Source organism: Salvia splendens, chromosome 5 (assembly GCF_004379255.2).
Source record: "Salvia splendens isolate huo1 chromosome 5, SspV2, whole genome shotgun sequence".
NCBI lineage: Eukaryota > Viridiplantae > Streptophyta > Magnoliopsida > Lamiales > Lamiaceae > Salvia > Salvia splendens.
In genome coordinates this window covers 8,105,516-8,129,924 of record NC_056036.1, presented here as the reverse complement: position 1 = coordinate 8,129,924, position 24,409 = coordinate 8,105,516, and the positions used below count along the sequence as shown (strand labels likewise).

Sequence of the window (24,409 nt, the reverse complement as noted above, 5' to 3'; positions counted from 1 at the left end):
TGGTGGAGTCCATGGATGGATAAGCTCCAACCCCAGAGTGGGATTCTGGCTCATCTTCCCCAGCCATGAGTTCCGCAATGGTGGTCCCACCAAGCAAAATCTCACGTGCCACACCGGTCCAACCTGCCTTGCTGTAATAAGCCTTTTCTGGTAATAAATCTGTAATTGACAAGCCTCAAAAGTTTGATGCCGGCTGAAAAGCCTGTGAAAAGATGGATATGTATAGCTACTACAAAGCTGTCAGCCTCCAAACATAAGCTGACGCGTATCAGAGAAGTTGTAGTTAGAGCATCTCCAACGGAGGCTAGCGGACCGGCTAGCTGATTCCCGGCGTTGGCCGGTCTGCTAACCCAACCATTGTAGGCGGCGAGCGGAAAAACAACAAGAATTTCGGTGAGCGCACGCCGATTTTTGAGCGCTGGCCGATCGGCTGGTCGCCATTGTAGGCGGGCAAATGATCAGGATATGCCACGTCAGCTGCTCGCTGGCACGGACGTGCTCGATGCATCGAGCAGCGCCGTGCCAGCGGTGAGCAGGGCAGTGCCGCTCCAGCGGCACGAACGCCGTCCGTCGGCGCGAGCACCGCTGCTTATGCTCTTGTATACATTTTGATTTGATTCACTAACATTTCAGTAAATAGCAATTAAAGAATCAAAAAATAAATAAAAACCTTTCATTTCCTCAATTATTATACAAATAAACAAAATCTTTTTATTTGCCTAATTTTATTTAAATTCTATAATGACTATCTTATTAATTTTTTCAAAACTGTCTTATGTATATGTATAGATATAGATATAAATTAATAATGAATTAAAATATATAAAATAATAAATTTATTAAACTAATAATATGCGAATTAAAAATTACATTAGCAACACAAAGAATTATAAATTTTATATGTTAAAATAAAATACATATAAAATCATATAATCATAATCATTAAATATACTTCATCGTCTCATTCAAGATAACCATCTTTCCTTTTTTTGTTTGTACCAATCAAGATGACCAATTTCCAATTTTGGAAACAACCTCATTTTCTCCTTTCTCCCATTAAAATATTTTACTACATTTTTCCTCTCTACTTTATTCCACCTAACAATACTTGATAAAAATTTGTGCCACTAAAGAATACGGTCATCTTAAGTGGGACGGAGGGAGTACTAAAGATCTTTTGCTGACACACCAAGGAGAAATCCTTATAAAATATTTCAATAAAAATATTGTAACGAAAAAAAAATTTTACGTACATCAAAAATAATTTTGATAAAGTATATTAAGATTTCTATAAATGGAAAGCATTAGTACACCAAAAATTAAGATAATTTAAGTATACAATTTAATAATTAAGTTTCCAAATGGACTGCTTTTCGCACAGACATAATAAAAGAAAATTAATCACATTTATAATCAGCTAAACTGAATGACAATATAGATGAATGTTAAGTAATTTAAATTAACTAAACATTAATAAATTAAATCAAATACTATCGATCAGAGTTCTAATTACATTTCTCTCGCTTTATTTTTCTTTGAAACATGCTAAAAATACTCCTAATGAGATTTAAGATATTGTTTATCGAAAGCTATAATTTAAGATTTTGCACTGGTGAGACATTTCCTAGTCAAGCTTCATTTCATTGCAATATAGTCACACTATACACTAAAAACTCAAACCTTGAAACCTAAATCCTAAACCCTTAGCTTTAAAATATACTCATCATGACCAACAAATAAGCCAAATATCAATAAAATTCTCCCTCCGTCCCAGTTCAATTTACTTTATTGATCACTTATTATATTTTGGAGGTTTTAGATCTGTATTCGATATCTTACATTGGGTCGGCCTACTTGATAATCCTTACGGATAGTAGAGGTTTTTTTACCTGAATCTTGGCTGTAAATCTGTTTATATGCTCATATCAAGAACGTGTTTTACAATAGGGCTATGTGAACAGTAAATAAAAAAAAATCTTGCTTGCATTCATTCAAGCATCTATTCACCCAATGGTATTATTTATTGGAGCCGAAGTAGTGTTTTGTTGAAGCTAGACTTGTATTCTATCTTCAAATATTAAATACAAAGTTATTTCATTAAATTACATGACTTTTGTAAATTAAAATATACTGCTATTAAACATACCATTTGACTTTTTTAGGATTTACTAATATGTATTATGTCTAATTCTGTGTATTTCTTTATTGTTTATGCTACTTGAATTAGTATTTTAATTAAATTCACAATATATTCTGTAATTATTTAAGTGAAGCCAATTAAATCAATTGGGTCAATAAATAAGTAAGAAAATTCTATTAAACAACAAAATTTAATAAATTAAACACATAATCAAATTTATTTATTAACAAAATTAAAAGTAATCATCTATTAAATAAAATAATTGGACCAACAAATTAGAAATATTTTAAAAGTTAATTAGAAATCAAGAGCTGATATGATATGATACATATTTATTAGCTACGCCTCCATTTATCTATTTCCCTACTACCTTCGCCCCATCCATCATTTTCTCTGTATATCCATCATTTTCTCTGTATATCCAATTTCTGCCCATAGATGTCGCTGATCATCTCTCGTCGGAGAAAGAGAATGCACCGCCCATCAGCTCGGCAGCCTCTACATCTCTATACTTCTGTCTCTTCCTCGCTTGCGACTGTGGCTTCCTAACCAAGTCGGCATCAAAGAGAGAGATGTCGTTTCCCAATTATTGAGATCATCATCTCCAGCATTCACCACTGATTTGGACGTGGCTTATCCTCCCGTTCAAACAGCACAGACGCACTGAATTTTGGAATTTTGATGGAAAAAATTGTTTTGTGAGAAGTATTTATAGAGATTTTCCTTTGTTTCATATCAAGAGTCTCTTTGATTCAATGACTCTTCACTCTTATTCCTATGGTAATTCATATGTTCATGAGTATTGATGGTAGAATTAAAAGAAAGTTAAGTAATATTATGTTAATTGTCAATAACGGAAAAATGAAGAGAGACAAACAATCTACTCTAGCTGTTATTCTAATTTTAATGGCATAAAGAGGGAATTAAAGTATTTATAGAGATTAGGAAAGAAACTTCCGACATTTATATTTATTAAAAAAAATCATTTCATTTAAGTTATAATTTTTAACCTAAAATGACAATTTTATAAATATTCCCAAAACTTCCCTTCAAATAATAATGCATACGTTTTCATTTTTCAATTGGAGACTTTTGGCTTTCTATATTCATGTAACGATTGGCCTTCTATATTCATAATTGGAGCCTTTTAGCTCTAAGATAAAATAATAATGCATCAATTGGAGCCTTTTGGTCTTTTATATTATTATTACTAATATTATCTTAACTTAATACTTATACTTAATAATCAAAAGTTATTATATATATTTAAATATAATTACAATGGCATTCCAAAATTCCCCTTTTATAGTATATGAATAGATTTCTAGTGTATGTATTAAAATGAGATGACCTAAATTCCCAATCATATCTATTAGAAATTGTGACCTCCACACCCCAGCTATATAGTGATTGTGATTTGTGATTGGAATGTTTTCTTCACTTATTCCCTTCAATTAGTGAAACACGAGTCAAATTATTAGGATAATAAAGGCTACAGGAAGATAAATGAGGATGACGTTTCCTCACTGCCACTAGCATTCAAGTGGTTTGAATTGGATTCCAACATGTGGTTACTCAAACCATTCATTTTTTAAATGAAAAATAATAATACAAGTATGTGAAATTAATCTGTGGTGTAGATCACCACAGCATCTCTCAATGCACAGCCCCAGCCCCCATATATATTGGTCTAAGTAGTTACATACAACGATCCAACCCAACAATTTAGATTTTAGTTGTGTATGATTTATCATTTTTCTTTTGAAAATATAGTAAAAAAATACTAGTACTAGTATAAAATAAAACTGTGCGCATTTAAATGCATGATGCAAACGTTATAAGTAAATTCAATTGGAATCCATTAATTTCAGTAGGACGGATTTTATAACTCTACATTATCTTGTATACCGATTACGTTTTGATCCCTAGAAAACATTCTCACGTTTGATGAAAATATGATGGTTGGAAATGGGAACCAAAAATGGAATGAAACTCTAAATGCTATCTATGATTACTTTCCTTTTATTTTTATCGTGGAAGAAACATTATTCAACCAAACACACCAATTATTTTGGGAGGATGTCTCAAATTCTATAAAGGCGCCTAAAGGAAAACAATTGTAAAGGTAGAAGTGAAATTTATTTTGGGAGGATGTCTAAAATTCTATAATGGCGACTAAAGGAAAAGATATGTAAAGGTAGAATAGAAATCAAGAACTTAAAATATACACTATTATTTCCAGAGATGAAAGATCAGGCAATACATCATGTCATACCTAAACAGAAAGGATCCTCATGAAACTTAAAGACATATATAATGGTATCTAGTTTACAAACACACATGCAAATTAACATAATTAACGACACTTGACTCTATATTGTGTAGCATTTACAAGATCAATACATTCTATAGAACCAAAAGTCTCACAGCTTCAGACTTTTCTTCCCCAAATCTCTCATGTTTTCGAAATGAAAAAATGTCCTATTTCAGTCTAATTGGAATAAAGATAGCAGATGCCCTGAAAGCTTAGTTGGAAGGGTGAAGAATCTAACAATAGAACGAGATACCAGTTAGATACTAAGCTTGCGATCAGACGAACATTCACACGATCGAGGGAGTCTTTTGCGGTCCCTGAAGCAAAAGGACTGTGATAGATAGAGACTATTCCATTAATCAGAAATGAGAAGTTAAGCCGTTCAGAATGGTGAGATACATGCGTATTTGTTCATGGAAGTGTATCCATGGGATAACAACCAAGGACTCGGAGGAACCTTGCAAACTCCTGTGAGGCGATAAAAACAAAAATGCTTTATTACATTGCTTACAAAATATAGATAGCCAAGGACTTCAGCTCATGCACATTCATGCAAAAACAATATAGGCCGGAAAAAGTTGCATTTGTGTGCTAAGAGTTTTCAAAAATGCTTACTTGGAGATGTCCCAGAGCATACTGGGCACGGGGCTCCGCCATAGAAGCTTCAAAATCTATGTGAAAGAGGTAATCGAAGTATCTGCAGGTGGTGTTGTATGTTAATACTTATTTCTATGTACTAAACAGAGTGATCATTTAGATTAGATTAGTAGCAAAATGATACTAAGCAGTCCAAAGTAAAAGTTATTGAACAAATTAAAACATTCATCAGCATTATCTTTTCAACTTTTTTTTTATCAAATTAGAGGAAAGAAGTAACTCTAGAAAATGGCATTTTAATTTTTCTATTTGCCACGAATTTCCAAACCTATAAACATGCTCCATCATACTTTAGCCAATATATATCAACAATGTGGAAATTGAGCATTTCTGCAAGCTTATGGTTTTCTTGATGATTAAAAAAATACATGTTTACATTTCCAAGCAGAAAATAGATTTAAAAAATATAAATCGCAAAATCACAAACAAGAACAGATACATGCCTCCCATAATGATAATAGCTACGCCAAGAATGAGATACAGAAACTCAATTGCAACTGGCCAATTTGACATTTATCATTGAAGAGGAGAAATATTTCAGCTGTATCTAGCACTAGCAATAAGTTGAACAGTCGTATAAGCTTTCAATTCTAAGCCAGTTCTTATATATATAGCTTAGATAATCATAGACTCATAGTGCAATAAATGGTCTTCAAAGTTGATAAATTCTCTTATAAGTTTTTTAATTCAAATGGTCAATGGAGTTTCTTAATTTATTAAGTCTGCCTTCACTCAATCAATATTCTGGTCAGAATTTGAACAAGACTGAGGGCCTCTCACGACCCAGCCTGAAACTTTTATCTTTTAATTTGCAGCCAAAGTTTATATTTGCTTCATAGTCAAATAGATTTCAATTCAATCTATAGCTTAAACATAAGGGATCTTACTCCATATAAAAATTATATACTAGTGGAGAAATTAAGACACTCACGTGGCACTTCCCCTGTTTGAGTCATCAACAACCCTCAAAGGCCGTCTTCTTTGTGGTCGGCTCTCAATCTATAGTTTAATTCCATAGTAAAAAATCAGTCACCATATGTTAATAATCATGAAAAAAAGGAACAATACACCCAATAAGTAATTGTACAAAATTACCTTAGACAAATTAATGCCCCTCAGAGCAAACACTGCCAATGCCTTGAACAAAATTCCAGGGCCCTCATCCAGACTGAAGACAATGCTAGTCTAGAAAGAAATGATGGAATCATTGTAACATATAGAGATAATCAAGCCTTACTAAAAAAGAAATACCTTATGAGGTCTAGTTGTTCCTGGGATTATAGGTTCCCTTGCGAGTATCAGAAAACGGGTAACATTGTCAGAATCATCCTGTTAGGATGAAATTGAATTAATTAAGAGAAAAAAAAACTTGGCATACAATTATAGTGCTGTATTTAATTAAGCAACCGACCGAGAAAAGATCCAGAAATGAAAGTGCATGTGGTAAACCTACGTGATAACTGATAAGTTAAGGCTATGCTTAAGCAATGTTATTAAATATCGGCAATGGGCCGCCGTGGCGCCATTGCATGGCGGGTTTCAAGAAAAACGCCATCGCGGTGCCATGGCAGGTATGGCTTCAGTTTTGATTGGGCTGCCCCCAATCCTCAGCCCAATTAGCAAATAAGACGGCCCAAATTTATTTTACCCTCAAACCCGGCCCAAACCCGACCCAATTAATAAAAAACTAGGGTTTTTTATCTTAGAATCAGATTCTCTCCCAAATAAACCCTAGCTGCGCCAACCTCCAAAAAAACCCTAGCTACACCAAACGATGCCGCCCCCTCGTCGCCGGTCAGCGCCCCCCCCCCCCCCCCCCCGACCCGGAGGACGATGATATTGATGAGGATGAGGATGGCTATGTTGGGGAGGATGATGATTGAGGATGGTTTTAATTTAGATTTTATATACATTGTGATGATGACTTTATATTTTAATGGTTGAACTAAGACTTATTATTATAGGCATAATATATAATTGCGTATGACTTTATGCTTTATTAACTGTTTTAGTAGTTGATATTTACATTTTTTTATTATTTTTAAAATTTTTGAATTTATCTATACATATATTACTAATATTTTATTAATCAATTTATCGGCCGCCATATCCCGCCATAGCGCTATGCCATATCCCTGTGGCGGTTTTTTGGCTTATCGCCGTAAGCCGTCATACCCCATCCATAACATTGTGCTTAAGCCCATTCTAATCTTATAGTATAATTGAACCATAAAGTTCATCAAGTTGGTTTTCAGTATCGTCTACTCAGAACATGTTAGTGTATAATTACGTATTAGGAAAAAAGAAAAATTTGAATCAGAAGACCATGGATATAAGATCTTCTTCCAGTTATACTTTAAGGAAATACAAAGGCCGAAGTAGGACACATGAAGAATAACGTCCGAAAATAGAACTACTTACATCCTACAAGTAATAGAAGAGTTGCAATATCACAGTTAGCTATAGGGATTCACAAGTGAAGTTTGACCACTTAAGATCCCTTGCACTTTAGGAATGCACTTTGATGCAATAATAGTAAGCTGATCAGCTAGGAGATATTGTGACCTAAATCATTTTATCATTTGCATTAAAGCTTAAGCTTTCCATTCAGGCATGTACCAAAATCTACAGATAAGATTCCTACCTGCATCCTTTCAAAGGCTATTCAGAAAGACGGGATAGTAAATGGGAAAATTTTGATTTTTGGGTGAATATGGAGAAAAATGTTCCCAAAAAGGGAACCTTATATTTTATATTCTGAATAACTTTGAAATCCGAAAAATGACATTCTAGTTGGCGCCAATTTGAATGGCGTGTTTAAATAAAAATATACTATCAATTACATTTACATGAATACCGAGGTAGTGCAAGTGGTTCGCATCTAAGACTTGGATGGTTGCATAGATCTCGTGTTCAGTTCATGGATGGATCTTTCTTGTCATTGTTTTTTTTCATTTAATTCTATTATATTATAAAATAACTTTATATACATAATTTTTATTTACGTATATACTAATATAGATTAAAATAAACATTTAGCAAAAGGAAAAAAAACATAGATATTAGTTATATATTTATTAGGTTTATATACTAATGCAAATTTAAATTTTACATTTTGAAATATACAAAAAAATAAAATAAAAAACGAAACGAGAGTGAAAAAGAAGCTGTTTTGTGATAAAAGTATAACAAAAATGAAAAATTGCAAAAATTCAAAAATGAAAGAAATACACAAAGAAAGAAGCTATTTTTTGGTAAAGTGCTTTTGTTAGGTGCCGAACCCAACCCTATATTGCGCTAATACCATTTGAATGCCAGTAGGCAATCAACATCATTGTTCGTTAGGCAGGACATCTATTTATATAGATACTTAAAAACGCTAACCTCAGTGGCGTGCTTATAAACACCAATAAAGTTGGCGTGTTTGATCACTCCAATGAGATTGGTGTTTTTCCTATTTAAAGAATGTAAAAATAAATATTCCCTTTTATGGAAATTTTTTTCCGAACCCACCCCAAATTCGAATTTTGCCAAGTAAATGTCAGAGGGCGATAAAACTCACCTGTATTCCTTCAGCCAGAACATCAAGTCCATATATTTCAGCAGCTCGAGTGCTTGCAATTGCTCCCGTCTCTCTCACACCTTCACAGACTACAATCTGTCCTGGTGTTAAGGTGAGACAAAGAAAGATGTAAAAGAATATAAAGGGCCAAATTGATACCTGAGCGGCATGAGCAGGATCATCCGCAGTTACTCTGGTTACACCCAGTTCATTCAGGAAAAGCTCACACTGATCAAGTGCCTGAAAACACCAGCAAAATGATCTGTTTTTCAGGCGTTTAGTACAATAAATGAAAGATACAGTATGTTGTTCACTAAATACAGAAACAGGGAGTTCCCTGCATGGGAAAAGCATCAGATTTTCCTTCTTTACATAATAAGAAACTTAAGGAGCTCATGGTTGACTTTATTTCTCTGGGTATTTCTGCTTCTTGCTAGCTTTCTATCACATCGACCTCTCTTTTCCCTTTCCCTCACAGTAGCTTAAGGTATTCAAGAAGCAACCATGATTTCAATAAATCCTTTAGACTTACACTTCCCATACACCACCTACATCTCCATAATGTGATAATTAAAGCCGTAATCTACAGTTCTGATAAACATAATAATTTGAAATTGATAAATAAATATGTAGATGTCATCCAGACAAAATATTACACTCATCCTTTAGACTTACATATATTTCTAGCTTACTATAGCGAATCGCTTGCATATTTGAGCAAATTTAAACATATAGAAATTGGCATATCTTGATGAAATAGCAGGCCAACTGTAGCATCACTCGCTAATGCATCTCCTAGTAAACAAACTCAGAGAATAAAGTAGTCGTAAGTCTGATGCGCATATGTGGAAGAGATTCAAGACAAATTATTACCTGTGGATGGCTTAATACACGCTTTAACTCTTTCTTCCTAACCCCCGGCAATCCTAGAAGGCAGTGATTAACAATTAACTGAACTTCCCCAACAATGTGAAGTCTATGGCGAAGAAGCAAGTCGTAGTTACGATGGATGCTCCCTCCAACTGAATTCTCGATCGGAAGTACTGCTTTGTCTGCCAACCACAACTCAACTGCCTGTGAAAAAAGAAAAATCAACAAAAGCCTAAAGGTTACAAAATAAAAGATAAAGCCCGCTTTCAGAAATGTCATAACCTTGAATGCAGCCTCAAAGTGGTCACATGGGACAGTCTCACATTTTGGATATGCTTTCAAAGCAGCAGCCTCACTATAAGCTCCAGGAACCCCCTAGATGAGGCAATAAAATAAGTACTAGAAGAAATAAGCAAAAAAAAAAACTAGCCATCTTAATATCTTACTAGGCAGAATCAAGATCATATACCTGATATGCAACACGGACCATCTTACCATCACTAGATGAAGAAGATAAATGTGTTGCTGACAATGGCTCTACATTTAAAAATATAATCAGCAAAAAAATATGAACAGAATTGAGTTATCCTGAATATGGGTACATAAATGTATCATGTATGTGAAGTAAACCATTTTAAGGGCACTATGTCATCAATCCTAACTGCAAGTTATCTTATATTTGACATAATTCTTGATGTATTCAAGCATAACCAAAATTCTACAGGATCAGAAACGAAGGCTTTGTATCTGGTTCGGGAGCGTTTTCTTATGAGGAATGGCCTAGATAGATAAACATAGTATAGGCTAATCTATTGTTTACATTGATGTATTGAAACTACAAGATATCCCAAAGCCCTTGATAATTTCAATCATTCGAGCTAATTTTGCTTGAATTATATCCCATTGAAAGGGTGGGATTATAGAAATCCTAGTAATAAGGATAAAAACACTCAATCATATACCTTATCAACCATGAAACCCCCTGGTGGGATAGGCTGCAGAGTGACCATATTTTGAAAACTACTCACACATCATTAACTATGATCCACTCCAATTCAGTAAAAGGCAGAAATTTCTTCGATTACAACCAAAATAAATTTCACTAATACTTCAATTGTAGGACCGGGACTTCAAACAAAATCTAAAAGGGCTCTTAAATACGCAGTAATTCAATAATTTTCAAGCAGGAGGAATCATCTTCTACGAAAGCCGATCAGCAATTGAAAACTATGATCGAGAAACTAATTTCGTTAGGTGACTCACTTGGGAGAGAATTTAAGTCTCTTTGAGCAACATCGTGAGCTGAAGAGCTCTCATCTTCAACTGGTGCCACTGCTCTCTGACACAAGCACTTTAATTCCCTTTGAATCCTCGAATACGGAAGATTAGGTCGCCCGCCGGGAAGAACGGGGAATGCCGATTGAGAATATGAGGAGCTTTTGCTAGCGCTAGCGCAGTAAAGCAAGATCGGTGCTGCATTCAGAGCCATGTCCGTTTTTGCTGCTCAATCATGCAATCAAAATGGTTGAAAAGTAAGGGAGGAAAGGAAGCAAGGATGAAAATTGCGTGAATTTCATAGGGTTAGATATATATAGGTGAAGTTGACGATTTCTGGATTTTCCGAAAACGTGTGGATTTTATTGGGGTGTGACATCGGAGACTGAATTTCGATTATTTTAATTTTCCCTCTTTTTTTGTGTTTATGTGCAGATTTATGAAGGGAAAACCTCGATTACTTGTCGGTTAACACTTAACAATGTGCTAAACTGCTAATTAAATCGTCAGTAGATTTGGGTTTAAAGGGTTCAGTATTAGTAAGTAAAATAACATGAAAGTACTGAAAATTAAAATACCATCAAATTGTGTGAGTTGCTCTTATGATTGTGTTGATAAAACAATGAGAACTGAATTATGTGTTCTCATTTGGTAGAAAATGATGCAAGGGTTGTTGGCTATCAATAGTTAAATCACAATTAGAATGCATTATTGTTAATAGAGAATTGTAGGACAAAAAAAATTAATAAGTTACTAGTTAATACGAAAGAAATAATTAAAAAATTATGAATGATAATGCCCTGCCGAAAAAAAGGTTCCGATGCTAAAGAAGGAAAGAACCCAGTATTTCAAAGAAATGAAGAATTATAAATGAAGAAGCATTGATTTATAATTTTAAAAATTATTGATAAGAGTAATTTCGTAAAGTCTGTTAATCTAATCAGTTTACTACTAAAATACTAATACAAACCCTAGATAAGTCGTTGTTAAAAGTTTGACGTTTTTAAATCTTGAGTTATGGATATGTGTGGAATTTTCGGCGTCATGACGCAAAAATATTTAAATCTCGAGTCAGTACATTAATTCTTTTTTATATACAAATAAACATATATGAAAAGTACATCAATCTTTTTTTTCATTGGCAAAGTAAAGTATAAACTTTTAAAGACCACATCCATATGGTGAACACTCTATCGTTTAGTCAAACACACACGCAAAAATAAATCAAACTTTTTACCCTATGTTATGTTGTCATAAGTTGGAAACATTTGTGTATGTTTCATCGGGTTTCCTTCTTTTAATGTGCTACGGTTAAAACCTAACTTCTAAAGTTGAATGCCTTTTGTATTTAGGATCCATGAAAATAGTGACAATTTTTTTTTCGATTTCCTTTCTCCCCTAGGAGATACCACACAAACCGCTTTCGCCCGTTGATTGAAAGTTGAATAATCAATTTCACATACAATAGGAAAAAAATTATCAAAATGTCTAAGCCATCAACTAAGCCCCCAACATTCGTCACCGCTGCCGTGGAGCCACGAGACTACGCCAACAGCCCCGCCCACTATGCTGTGGCCACAGGTGACCACGCCGCCCTCACAAACATCGTCTCCACCTTGCCGAAGCTTTCGGACGCCAACTCGATTGACACCGAGGCAGAATCCATTGCGGAGGAGCGCCTCGCCGAGAAAATCTCCGCTGCGCTCGATGGCCGAGATAACCCGCTCAAGGAGACCCCCTCCACATCTCCATCCGCCTCAACGACGTTGAATCCGCCCGCATCCTCGCTGCAGCGGGGGGCAACATCTACCTCCAGAACGTCGTCGGGTGGCACGCCCTCCTCCGCCGCTGCAAGGAGATCGCCCCCATCCTCGTCCATCATGGCCACCTCAACACCTGGTCGAAGTGGCGGCGGCGCCTCCTACGCCTCGTCGGCGCCCTTCGCCGTATGCGGGATTTCTACATGGAGATCTCCTTCCACTTTGAGAGCTCCATCATACCCTTCATCGATAGGTAGACAAAAAAACCAACCAAATTAAACACAGTTATACTCCTTTCTTTCAACAATAAATGTCTCATTTTTTACATGCTTGAGTTTTAAAATATTGTTTAACTTCCTAACAGAAAGTGAGTAACTTCAAAACAGAAAGTGAGTAGAAAAAATTAATGAAATATAAGTCATACTTTTATATTTTGATTTTATAATAAAATAAGAGTGGAATGAATTAGTACAGTATGGGGTCCACTTGTCACCGATAGTAAAAGTAAAATGAGACATTTATTTACGAACGGACGCAAAAAGGAAAACTGAGATATTTAATGGCGAATAGAATGAGTATTTTAAAGTGAAAATCGAGCTGAATTGTAACCCATATTGATAGGGTGGCCCCCTCCGACACATACAAGATCTGGAAGCGTGCCGGGAACCTCCGCGCCGATACCACCCTGGCAGGGTTCGATGGCATGAACTTCAAGCGGCGCAACCAGAGCTTCCTCTTCATCAACAACGTGGACCGCCCGGACGTGCCCCAAGGGTCTCTCCTCATCGTCAAGCACGCCAAGAAACAAGTCCACGTGGCCGAATACCAGAGGATCGGGACGCCACTGACGGAGGATCAGATCGCTAAGGACTGCAACCCCGCGAGTGTTTCTCGGCCCAGCGTGGACGTGTCAAAAGCGGAGCTCGTCAACTGCAAGAACTGGAGGCGCCAGGATAGGACTGAGCACGTGGGGAAATGGAAGTCGAGGGTTTACGAGATGCACAACGCGGTGGTGAAGTTTCGTGAGTGCAAGCTGCCAGCAGAGGCAGCGGAGTTATCGAGTGAGGCGGTGAAAAAGCAGCCCAAGAAGGCGGAGGAGGAGGCATTTAAGAAGAATCTAAGGCCGATGCTTTGGTTGACGGAGCAGTTCTGAAGACAACCTTCCAACCCAGGACTTTTCCGGTCAAGGTAATAAATCTAGACGCATGCTACTATACATCCACTGCTTTGAATTAATTTGGTTGGGTTTGTAGAATTAGATATCGATACCTGTGGTTCCGACTGTGAGAGTGGTGATAACGTTCACAAAATTTATAGAGCTACAATCGACGGAGGAAGATTTTCACACTCCACCGTCAAGTCCTGGGCCAGAAGACGAGAGGAGCAGTGGGGATTACGCGTTCACATCGAGTAGTGGCGGAGAGTGTTGAGAAAGGAAAAGTTGACATTGGGAGAATATTCCAAACAATAAGGAAAAATATTCCAATCAATTATACTCCAAGAATAGAATAGGGAAATTGATCTTTGATTGATACTTTACCATAGTTACAAATGTATCAACCCTATATAATGGGGTATTCTATACTGTAATAATCATGAATCACAAAGTCTCAATTACCGATCTTATACTCCCTTTTCATCCTCTTTTATGCTTTCTCTATTCCCAAACTATGCCTGATACACCATTCAAGATGGTATCAGAGCGGGGATGAGACTCAGAATAGTTTCATCACTGTCTCGGACCAATCTCAAACCTTTTAGCTAAAACCCGGCAGATCCTGCAAAGACAAAACATGTCAGATAACGACGAACCACCAAAACCAACGGAAACAGAGCAATTCGCTCGAATGTTTGCCGAATTTATGCGTGCAAGTATCGCACAAAGTCAGAACCAAATAATACCCACCAAACCTCCAGAATCAACACCAGAAATCTACAGAATCGATTCCTCACCACTGGTCATTGCAGAGAAACTAAATGGGGATAATTACCCCCAATGGTCTATCCTCATGAAAGCAGCGATTGGCGGAAGGGGGATGATGTCTCACATCACCGGAGTCCCACCCCCCCCGGCCAAAACCGACCAAGCATTCGAGAAATGGCAACAAGCCGACCACTGTGTGTTCACATGGTTAACCCAGAACGTTGAACCAAGATTGGTGAGTCGATTGACTCAATACCCGACGGCCAGAGATATATGGGTAAGCATCGAAGTCACCTACGCCAGCGGGAGCGACAAAATCCAAGTATATGACCTGTATGCAAAGGCAATCACGTTAAAGCAGAGGGAGGAATCACTGGAGGAGATCTGGACCAGACTAAACGACATATGGATCTCCATAGATCGGCGACATCCAAATCCAATGAAATATGCAGAGGACATTGACATATACAACACAGAAAAACAAGAACAGAGGCTGTTTCAATTATTAGTATCCTTAAACAGCAAATACGAGAACACCAAGAAGGAGATTCTCAGGACAGAGCCACTTCCCTCAGCCGAGGCGGCCTACGCCATCCTCCGACGAGAAGACGTCCGGTCGAGCATTCTCCAGACAGAGGACTCCAGCACGCAAGGGGTCGGGGCTGGCCTGGCCGTGACCCATCAATGGCAGCATCGAAGCCATCCTCAACGGAGCGGCGGCGGTAGTGGTGGTGGGTGGAACAAACGGCCTGAAGAAGACAAATCGAGGCTCGTATGTTCACACTGCGGGAAGAAGAAGCACAGCCGGGAAACATGCTTTGAAATTCACGGCTACCCAGAATGGTGGCAAGAAAAGAAGACCAAACCACCGCCACCAGCCCCATTCAAGGGAGCTGGCCGAGCAGCGACGGCGATAGGCAAAACTGAACCAGGCGTCACCATCGGGAGCAACTCAGGAGCCGCTTACAACCGAGGCGGCAACCCGGAAACAGAGGAGATGACGACCGGAGTAGCAACCGTCGCCAGAGGAGGCGGTGCAAAATCGGGAATGGCCGAGAAAGAGGCGGACTCTCAATTAGATGGTAAATTAGGGTTTGAGAATTTATTCTCAAACCCTTACCCTTTCCTTAATTCTTATCCTGACCCCCCAGGTCCAGGAATATTGCAGATTAGACCCCGAAATTTGCAAGGAAACCCCAAAGATCCCAGAAATTGCAATATAGCCACCCTACTTCAGAAATCCTCAAATAAAACCCCCAAAATTGCAGAAAATTCCAAAACAGTCCCTATACTTTGTAAAAATCAGTTCCAAATACTTGACAATTTACCCGAATCTTATGCCTTAAACGTCTCCTCGGAAAAGAAAAATGATAAGTGGATTTTTGACTGCGGAGCCACTGATACTATTACTTATGACATATCTGATATATCTAATATGCATAGGGCACCAAAGAGTCATATCCAAACAGCTAGTGGCGAGTTTACACCTGTTGAAGGAGCAGGAACAGTCACTGTTTCATCCACTCTGACGTTATCTAATTGCTTATATGTTCCGTCCATGTCACATAAACTGTTGTCAATCAGTCATGTAACAAAAGAATTAAATTGTACGTTACTGATGCAACCGACCTTCTGTCTGTTACAGGATATCAGGACAGGGGAAATTATTGGACGTGGCACTGAACGGGACGGGCTGTATTACGTGGACGAGATCACACAACGAGGAACTGCTCTACTAAACCTCGGGACTACTGATAGAGAGGCTTGGCTTTGGCATCGACGCTTGGGACATCCTTCTACGGGTTATCTAAAAATCCTCTTTCCTAAATTTAGTCAAGATATGTATTGTGAAACCTGTGCATTGGCCAAGAGCCATAGACATTCATATAAATCAAACAATACCCGGGTTGATTCCCTTTTTTCACTAGTTCATTCTGATGTGTGGGGTCCCTCTCCAACTGTGGGGGGACAAGGATTCAAATATTTTCTCCTCTTTATAGATGATTGCACTCGTATGACCTGGGTCTACTTTATGAAACAAAAGAATGAGGTTTTTGAACATTTTAGACACTTTCATGCACTAGTTCAAACCCAATTCCAGAAAAACATAAAAGTCCTTCGTTCCGACAATGGGGGAGAATTTGTCAATTCGAATATGAAAACCTTTTGTCACAAAAATGGTCTTGTCCACCAAACCACATGCCCATACACTCCAGAACAAAACGGCGTATCAGAAAGAAAGAACCGTACCCTCTTAGAAATGGCTCGCGCCATGCTCATTGAGTCTAAAACCCCCAGACACTTCTGGCCCGAAGCTATAGCCGCATCTGTCTATCTAACAAATCGCCTACCCTCCAGGACTCTTGACCTCCAAACCCCACTGGAAGTCCTCTCGACCCTAGCCCACATACCATTACCTTTAACCTTAAAGCCTCGAGTATTCGGATGCTCAGTTTTTGTGCACATCCCCAAACATGAGCGAAATAAACTCTCTCCATGTGCTATCAAATGCGTCTTCGTGGGATATGGGAGCTCACAAAAGGGATATAGGTGCTTCGACCCTAAAACTAATCGCTTATTCACTACCATGAATTGCGATTTCCTTGAAACCGACTATTTCTTTGGCCAGTTTAGTGGTCAGGGGGAGAGCCATAGTGATCCACTAAGCCAGCCACCAACTTCTGACATCCCAACAGGCCGTCTCAAACAAAGCCCAGCAGAAGATGAAGAAGAAATACAGCCCGCACCGATCAGTGACACTATCCAAGACGATCCCCTACTGGTATCTCCTGTAAGTGTCTCTGAAACTCCTCCTAGTATTGATGATTTGACTACACTTGGTGAAAATGACCCAGAGACAGATAATGGGCCCGAAACAGATTCGCAAGATGATCCAGAAATTTGTGATTTGTTGGAAGAACAGATTAGCGAAGAACTTGGGGGATACAAACTTCCACCAAGAGCCAATAGAGGAATCCCGCCAAAACGTTATAGCCCTGAATTCATCGGCAAGAAAACCAAATACTCCGTTGTAAACCTGGTGAAGGGACACCTCTCAGAGATGGCACACGCATTCGAGGCCGCCCTATATGAGGAAGAGGAAATCCCGTGTACGGTGGAAGAGGCTTGGAGACACAAACACTGGCGAGAGGCAATGATGAAAGAGATGGGAGCCTTGGAAAGAAACGGTACATGGGAGAAATGCAAAATCCCAGACGGAAAAAAGGCAGTTGGATGCAAGTGGGTGTTCACTATCAAACGAAGGCCAGATGGTTCTATAGAGAGATACAAAGCGCGATTAGTCGCCAAAGGCTACACGCAGACTTACGGAGTTGACTACGATGAGACTTTCTCACCTGTAGCAAAAATGAATACCATTCGAGTACTACTCTCAGTTGCTGCCAACAGGAACTGGCCACTTCACCAATTTGATGTAACAAACGCATTTCTACATGGGGAGCTGAAAAGAGAAGTGTACATGGAAGCACCCCCGGGGTTCTCGGAAGGATTTGCAAAAGGGGAAGGATGCCGCCTAAAGAAAACACTCTATGGGCTCAAACAATCTCCGAGGGTTTGGTTTGGAAGATTCAAAGAAGCAATGACCAAGTACGGATTTCGGCAGAGCAACTCCGATCATACTTTGTTCTTGAAGAGGCGAGATGACAAGATCACATGCCTGATTATCTATGTAGATGATATGATTATCACGGGAGATGATACAGAAGAGATAGAGAGGCTAAAGGGAAGCTTATTCCAAGAATTCGAAATGAAAGACTTGGGAAACCTTAAATACTTCTTGGGAATAGAAGTACTGCGGTCTGAAGGAGGAATCTTCCTGCGACAGAAGAAATACATCTTGGACATTCTAGCGGAGACAGGCTTGATTGATTGCAAACCAGCCGATACACCAATCGTAGTGAACCACGGGCTGCAGATCTCTGATAAAGCGGAATTAGCAGACCAAGGAAAGTACCAGCGTCTGGTTGGGAAACTCATTTATCTCTCTCACACTAGACCAGACATTGCCTATGCAGTAGGAGTGATAAGCCAATTCATGCACCAACCACAAAAAGACCACTATGAAGCTGCATTGAGGATCGTGAGGTACCTCAAAGGAACAGTTGGACATGGAATAATGTTCAGAAAGAATGAACACCGAGGAATTTATAGGTTTACTGATGCTGATTGGGCCAGTAATCCAATCGATCGGAAGTCAACCGCAGGATACTTCACGTTTGTAGAAGGAAATCTGGTAACATGGAGGAGCAAGAAACAGAAAGTAGTGGCATTATCGAGCGCGGAAGCTGAGTTCCGAGGAATAAGAAGTGGGTTGATGGAGATCTTATGGCTTAGGAGGTTGATGGATGAGATTGGGCTCACACAAGACAAAAGTCAACTATACTGCGACAACAAGGCAGCAATCTGCATATCCGAGAATCCAGTACAGCATGATCGAACAAAGCACGTTGAAGTCGACAGACACTTCATCAAAGAAAAACTGGAAAGTGGAGCTGTAGAACTACCATTTGTCCGGTCCGAAGAACAGTTGGCTGATATCCTCACCAAAGCTGTCAATTCAAGAAGCCTCATGAACGTACTTGGCAAGTTGAGCTTTGGGGATCCCACCGCTCAACTTGAGGGGGAGTGTTGAGAAAGGAAAAGTTGACATTGGGAGAATATTCCAAACAATAAGGAAAAATATTCCAATCAATTATACTCCAAGAATAGAATAGGGAAATTGATCTTTGATTGATACTTTACCATAGTTACAAATGTATCAACCCTATATAATGGGGTATTCTATACTGTAATAATCATGAATCACAAAGTCTCAATTACCGATCTTATACTCCCTTTTCATCCTCTTTTATGCTTTCTCTATTCCCAAACTATGCCTGATACACCATTCAAGAGAGAGGAGATAGATCCTTTTTAGATTCCAAGAGGGTATAGCTGGATCCCAAATTATTCTACTTCTAAACAGACTAGGAAAATAGAGGCCACTACGTCCAAGAAAACGTAAAATTTGGTCTGTCCCACAACTTTGAAAATCAGCAGAAAAAAAAACCATAAGTAAATTATCTGAAAATTTGTGGTCATTTATGTGTTATATTGGCCATCATATGGAGTATTATGTATCGTATTCAATATAGTCACAAAATGTCTTTTATGAAACCAAGACAAAAGGCTGAAGCACCAAAGGTCTGTGGCTCTGCAGCGAAGAAAATGGCGTTGAATGAAGGTAGTCACCATATCTCCAACCAAACATAAGGAATCAAAAATAAATTTATTTATATCTTTTACACCAAACAATAAAAAAAGATCACAACAGGAAAACGAGAGCACGATATCATCCCGACATTCAATTTAATTGAACGCATACTTATTCACACAAATCAACATCATATTAACATTGAACAACATAAATTATCGCACTTTTGAAATTAAAAACAAGTTGCAAGTTTCAATTTAGAACTAAAATGCTTCATAAATCTCACCATTCTCCTAAGAAGAACATGCTGCTCTGCAACCTTTATCAAATATCCGATTTGATCCTCTAAAAGAGTTTTACTGGTTGTGTTGTTCCACTTCTCATCATAGCACAGAATTCCTCATAGTTGATTTTTCCATCCTGTAAATACCAAAGATGTGGAACCTCTATATATAATTTGAAGAGAAAAAAAAGAAATGAAATATACCAAATACTTTCATAACTTACATTATCAGTATCCACCTCCGAAATGATTTCTTTAATGGTAGCTCCCTCCCCCAGACCATAGTCTTTCATAGCAGTTTCCAGTTCGTCCATTGTGATATAGCTGAGGTGCGTTTTAAATAAAATGGCAATTAAGTTAATGATAATGCATGTGAGGTCCACATGGAACTCAATTATTGAGATCAAAACAACAAGAGCATTTGAACTTAAGGCATAGAAAAAGAAGAGCGAGGAGAAGTTTAATCAGGTCTTACCCGCTGTTATCTTTATCAAAAAACTGGAACGCTTTAAAGAGATGCTCATCTCGTTCGAGCTTGTGTCTGTGCATTGTAGCAGTGATGAATTCGATGTAGTCGATAGTTCCGTTTCCATCCACATCAGCCTGGCATTAGCAGTAACAATTGTTAAATGTAATAAGCAGACAAACCCTAAATTTCCCAAATGAAAGTGGTTATACTTACAGCTTCCATGAGTTGTTGCACTTCTGTTTCGGACAGCTTAGATCCAAGACGAGCCAAGCCAGTTTTAAGTTCTTCAAAGGTGATTGTTCCGCTATTATCTGTGTCCATATTCGTGAACATTGCTTTAAGACCTTTAATTTCTTCTTCTGATAAACTTTGTGCAATGACCTGCAGGCAGATTCAGATCCCGTAAGCGAGGGTAAGAACATACCCATAAAGAAAGTTTATGCAGCTAAATTGACAGAAAATCTCATAAAAAATCCCATAATTGCAAATAAAGCTTAGTGAAGTTTGCTGCTAATCAACTAAGCCCAAATGGCAAGAGTTTTATAGTCCGTAAATGCCATTTCTCGAACCCTGCTTCTATTAAGATCCAGATGCGCATGCCATAGCAGATCAAATCATTTCATACAAGAGATCTGGAAAATGTTAATAACAGAGAGCACTATGGTAGCAGAAGTTGAGATGCAGACCAAAATGAACTGCTAATAACTTTTAAACATTTTTTTGGGTGTCCTGCAATTGTATGTATGATTCATACCAAATATAAAGACATGAAGGAAATTACCTTTAGTGCAAGTTTCTTGAGCTTATTCATGGCCCTGAACTGCTTCATCCTAGAGAGTACCGCACCATCTATTGGCTTGTCAGATGCTTGTCCCTTAATCCAAGGATGTTCTTTAACACAAACAAACAAGATAAATTGAGTTCAATTATGAAATAAAAAGTAAATATAGTGATCACTATACAACTTATTTATAACAGAAAACATCAAAACTCGAATTCGTTTTAGTGTGAAAAACAAAACAAACCGAATAAAAGCAACACAAAACATGCAACAAAAGTAAAGTCATTTGATGGGGGGCCTTTTTCTTATTTACTGCTAGGGTAAAACAAGTTGATTCCAAAGCCATGTTCGAGCTAACTGTACTATAAATGAAGGGCCGGTTTCTGTGATTCACAATAAAATAATACTAAATGTAGGAATTCTGGCTTGCGATGGGCAAAGAAAGTAGTATGATCAAAAAGGAAAAGCTATTATGAAAGACAAGTTCACAAAACTGTGAAATTGATAGAGGATATTTTCAATTGATACGCTGCATTATCTTTTAGTTGTCTATTGTTTTTAGGAGTTTGGTGATTAGTATGTTAGAGATAAGTTTCTCTCTTAGAGTTACATTTTGTTTAAAAGAGCCTTTTTGTTTAGGAATCTTCTTCCATAGTAGTAGTATTATAAATAGCTCCTCATTAGAAGGGCTGAGTCTTGGGAAAATAGTTGGATTAGGACAGTAGTTCCTAGGGCCTCACAAGAGGATTAATCTTGTGTATTTTACTATCCAGTTATTGAGTTATTCATGTTCTTCTGCGTTTTCTCTTCTTTCTCTTGTGTTTCTGGTCTTTTTTTTTCTGCCAAGCTACCTTTACTCCATATCAGAAATTCATAAAAGATTTTAGAAAAATGTACAAGCATACATCAATAGCTAAAAATAGAGGAGATTACCAAGTACTTGTGCAGAAGTTATTCTCCTTCTTGGATCCTTGTTCAGCATTTTTCGAACAAGATCTTTGGCGCTGTTTGAGATTGAAGGCCAAGGTTGGCTATCAAAATCAACTTCTTCGTTTAGTATAGCATCAAATATGCCTTTTTCAGTCTCTACAAAGATGATCACGAAACTAAGAAACCCGGCAGGTAGGAGTACTTGATGCAGATAGTAAATTAGCCTTACCAGCCCAAAATGGAGGCACACCACTGAGGAGGATGTACAAAATGACACCAGCACTCCATACATCTATCTCCTTTCCATAACTTCGCCGCAGAACTTCTGGGGCAACATAGTATGCACTACCAACGATGTCGCGATACACCTTGCCTGAAATAGCCATCAAGTTGACAATAATTACTTCTCAGCTTATATGCCCCCTTTCCATTAATGTCCTACCATCAACATCCCTGATCATACTACAAACCAGAAACTATACAAACATAATAACCCCTGTAAAATGCCCCAAGCTCGTGCTAGAAGGCCACCACTATCAACTATTTGGCATCTGTACTCGCATTGCCAAAATAGCCATCAAGTTGAGAATAATTACTTCTCAACTTATTAGCCCCCTTTCCATTAATGTCCTACCATCAACATACCTCATACTACAAACCAGAAACTATATGAACATAATAACCTTGTCAAATGCCCAAGCCTGTGCTAGAACGCCACCACTATCAACAATTTGTCATCCGTACTCGCACTGCCAAACTAGTTAACCCAAATTGCTAAATTGTCCATCAAGCATATATATACACATATTCATTACTTATTCAATATGGGACATCACAAACCCCAAGATTCATACTAAAAGGAAACACTTTTATATCATCAAGCAACTAATCATCCAATTCCAAAGCAAAAACACTACAAGCTAACCTTCCTCAATGAAGACAGAGAGTCCAAAATCAGTGGCCTTGAGCGTGGCCTTGTCATCCTTGCTCGAAAGCAAGAAATTCTCAGGCTTGAGATCCCTATGCATCACCCCCATAAAATGGCAATTCTGCACCACATTCACAATCTGCCTGCAGAGATCAGAGGCAGCCCTCTCGGAGTAGTGACCCTGGGCGATAATGCTGTCGAAGAGTTCGCCTCCGCGGCACACCTCCATGATCAGATGCACCGATTGCCTATCCTCGAAGGCGCCCTTGAACTCAACAATGTTGTGCTGCCCGCTCAAATGCTGCATAATGTCCACCTCTCTCTTCATATCCTCCTTATCACTCTTGCTCGCCAGTTTCCTCTTCAGAATCGATTTGCAGGCGTAGCTCTGCCCCGTCGCGATCTCGGTGCACATGTAGGTTACCCCAAATTGGCCCCTCCCCAATTCCTTCCCCACCGAGTATTTCGACTTCACATCCTCGAATGGCTTTCCGAGAATGTTGTTCGGCTCCAATCTCTGAGCTGCTGCTGCGGCGGCGGGGGGCTTCTGCGTAGCGGGAGGAGGCGGCGCGTGATGCGTCTGCGGCGGCGGGTTGTGGTGCGCCGCCGGTTTTTGGTAATCGTGGTTGGTTTGCTGGTAACCTGCGCTGCCCCCTGCAGTGGAGGTGTAGCCATTGGCGTCGGAGGTAGAGTGATTTTTCTTGCTGAAACAACCGCCCATTTTTGGGGGGTTTTTGCTATTGCGAGCAACTTTGTGAGTTGAATTTGTGGGGAGCCGTGGTATGCGTGTGGGGAAGATTCCGAGCTGCTGGAGATAAAGGGATGGAAATCTGCGGAGGAATCGTTGGCGCAAATTTGTTTGGAGAAATAGTGTTTTGCAGATCAGAAAGTTAACAGACGAAAACTCTGTTGACTTGTTGGCGGAGTGTTTTACACCTTTTTCATTTGCGATGCTTTTGACTTCTTCTTATACAACTAATTACATATTTCATGTTATTTAACTTCTTTTATATTTGATTTGTTTACATAATGGTAAATTTCATCCAAATAAATGATGAGGTGGTCGCAATAAATTTTTACATAACAGAAACTGTAAACTGAAAAAAAATGAAGAGAGCTTGAGGATAAATATTTATCCTCAAATTAGGATCATAGACAAACTTGCATCAAAATGTTTTATTTTGATAGTTTAAGAAAGTTCAATCAGCGTCAGAAAATACAAAAAAGGGAAGAATATGACGTGTCAAATTATACTTTGTAATCGAGCTACGAAAGACGCAAATGAACCTAAATTATAATTATGA

The 24,409-nt window shown here is 38.4% G+C and overlaps 3 protein-coding genes and 1 pseudogene across 3 annotated transcripts; 2 read left to right on the top strand and 2 right to left on the bottom strand.

Moving 5' to 3' along the window:
* Positions 1 to 4,352: 4,352 nt before the first annotated feature.
* LOC121805108 (arogenate dehydratase/prephenate dehydratase 1, chloroplastic-like) lies at positions 4,353 to 11,219 on the bottom strand. The gene is made up of 11 exons (XM_042204895.1): positions 10,807 to 11,219; positions 10,013 to 10,080; positions 9,826 to 9,918; positions 9,547 to 9,747; positions 8,833 to 8,913; positions 8,674 to 8,769; positions 6,363 to 6,440; positions 6,207 to 6,296; positions 6,043 to 6,110; positions 5,070 to 5,151; positions 4,353 to 4,922 (listed from the first exon to the last, which is right to left on the bottom strand). Exons 1-11 carry the CDS (start codon positions 11,030 to 11,032, stop codon positions 4,866 to 4,868), a joined length of 1,140 nt encoding a protein of 379 aa, XP_042060829.1. The 5' UTR covers positions 11,033 to 11,219; the 3' UTR covers positions 4,353 to 4,865.
* A 1,016-nt stretch (positions 11,220 to 12,235) lies between these two features.
* Positions 12,236 to 12,835, top strand: LOC121803729 (annotated as a pseudogene).
* An 11-nt stretch (positions 12,836 to 12,846) lies between these two features.
* LOC121804503 lies at positions 12,847 to 14,355 on the top strand. Its single transcript, XM_042204067.1, has one exon. The coding sequence runs from the start codon at positions 13,282 to 13,284 to the stop codon at positions 13,729 to 13,731; it is 450 nt and encodes a 149-aa protein (XP_042060001.1). The 5' UTR covers positions 12,847 to 13,281; the 3' UTR covers positions 13,732 to 14,355.
* A 5,415-nt stretch (positions 14,356 to 19,770) lies between these two features.
* On the bottom strand, positions 19,771 to 24,055 carry LOC121804502 (calcium-dependent protein kinase 2-like). The gene is made up of 8 exons (XM_042204066.1): positions 23,103 to 24,055; positions 22,407 to 22,550; positions 22,181 to 22,333; positions 21,248 to 21,357; positions 20,680 to 20,847; positions 20,473 to 20,600; positions 20,222 to 20,321; positions 19,771 to 20,134 (listed from the first exon to the last, which is right to left on the bottom strand). The coding sequence occupies exons 1-8, from the start codon at positions 23,824 to 23,826 to the stop codon at positions 20,060 to 20,062; spliced, it is 1,602 nt and encodes a 533-aa protein (XP_042060000.1). The 5' UTR covers positions 23,827 to 24,055; the 3' UTR covers positions 19,771 to 20,059.
* Between the last annotated feature and the right edge of the window lie 354 nt (positions 24,056 to 24,409).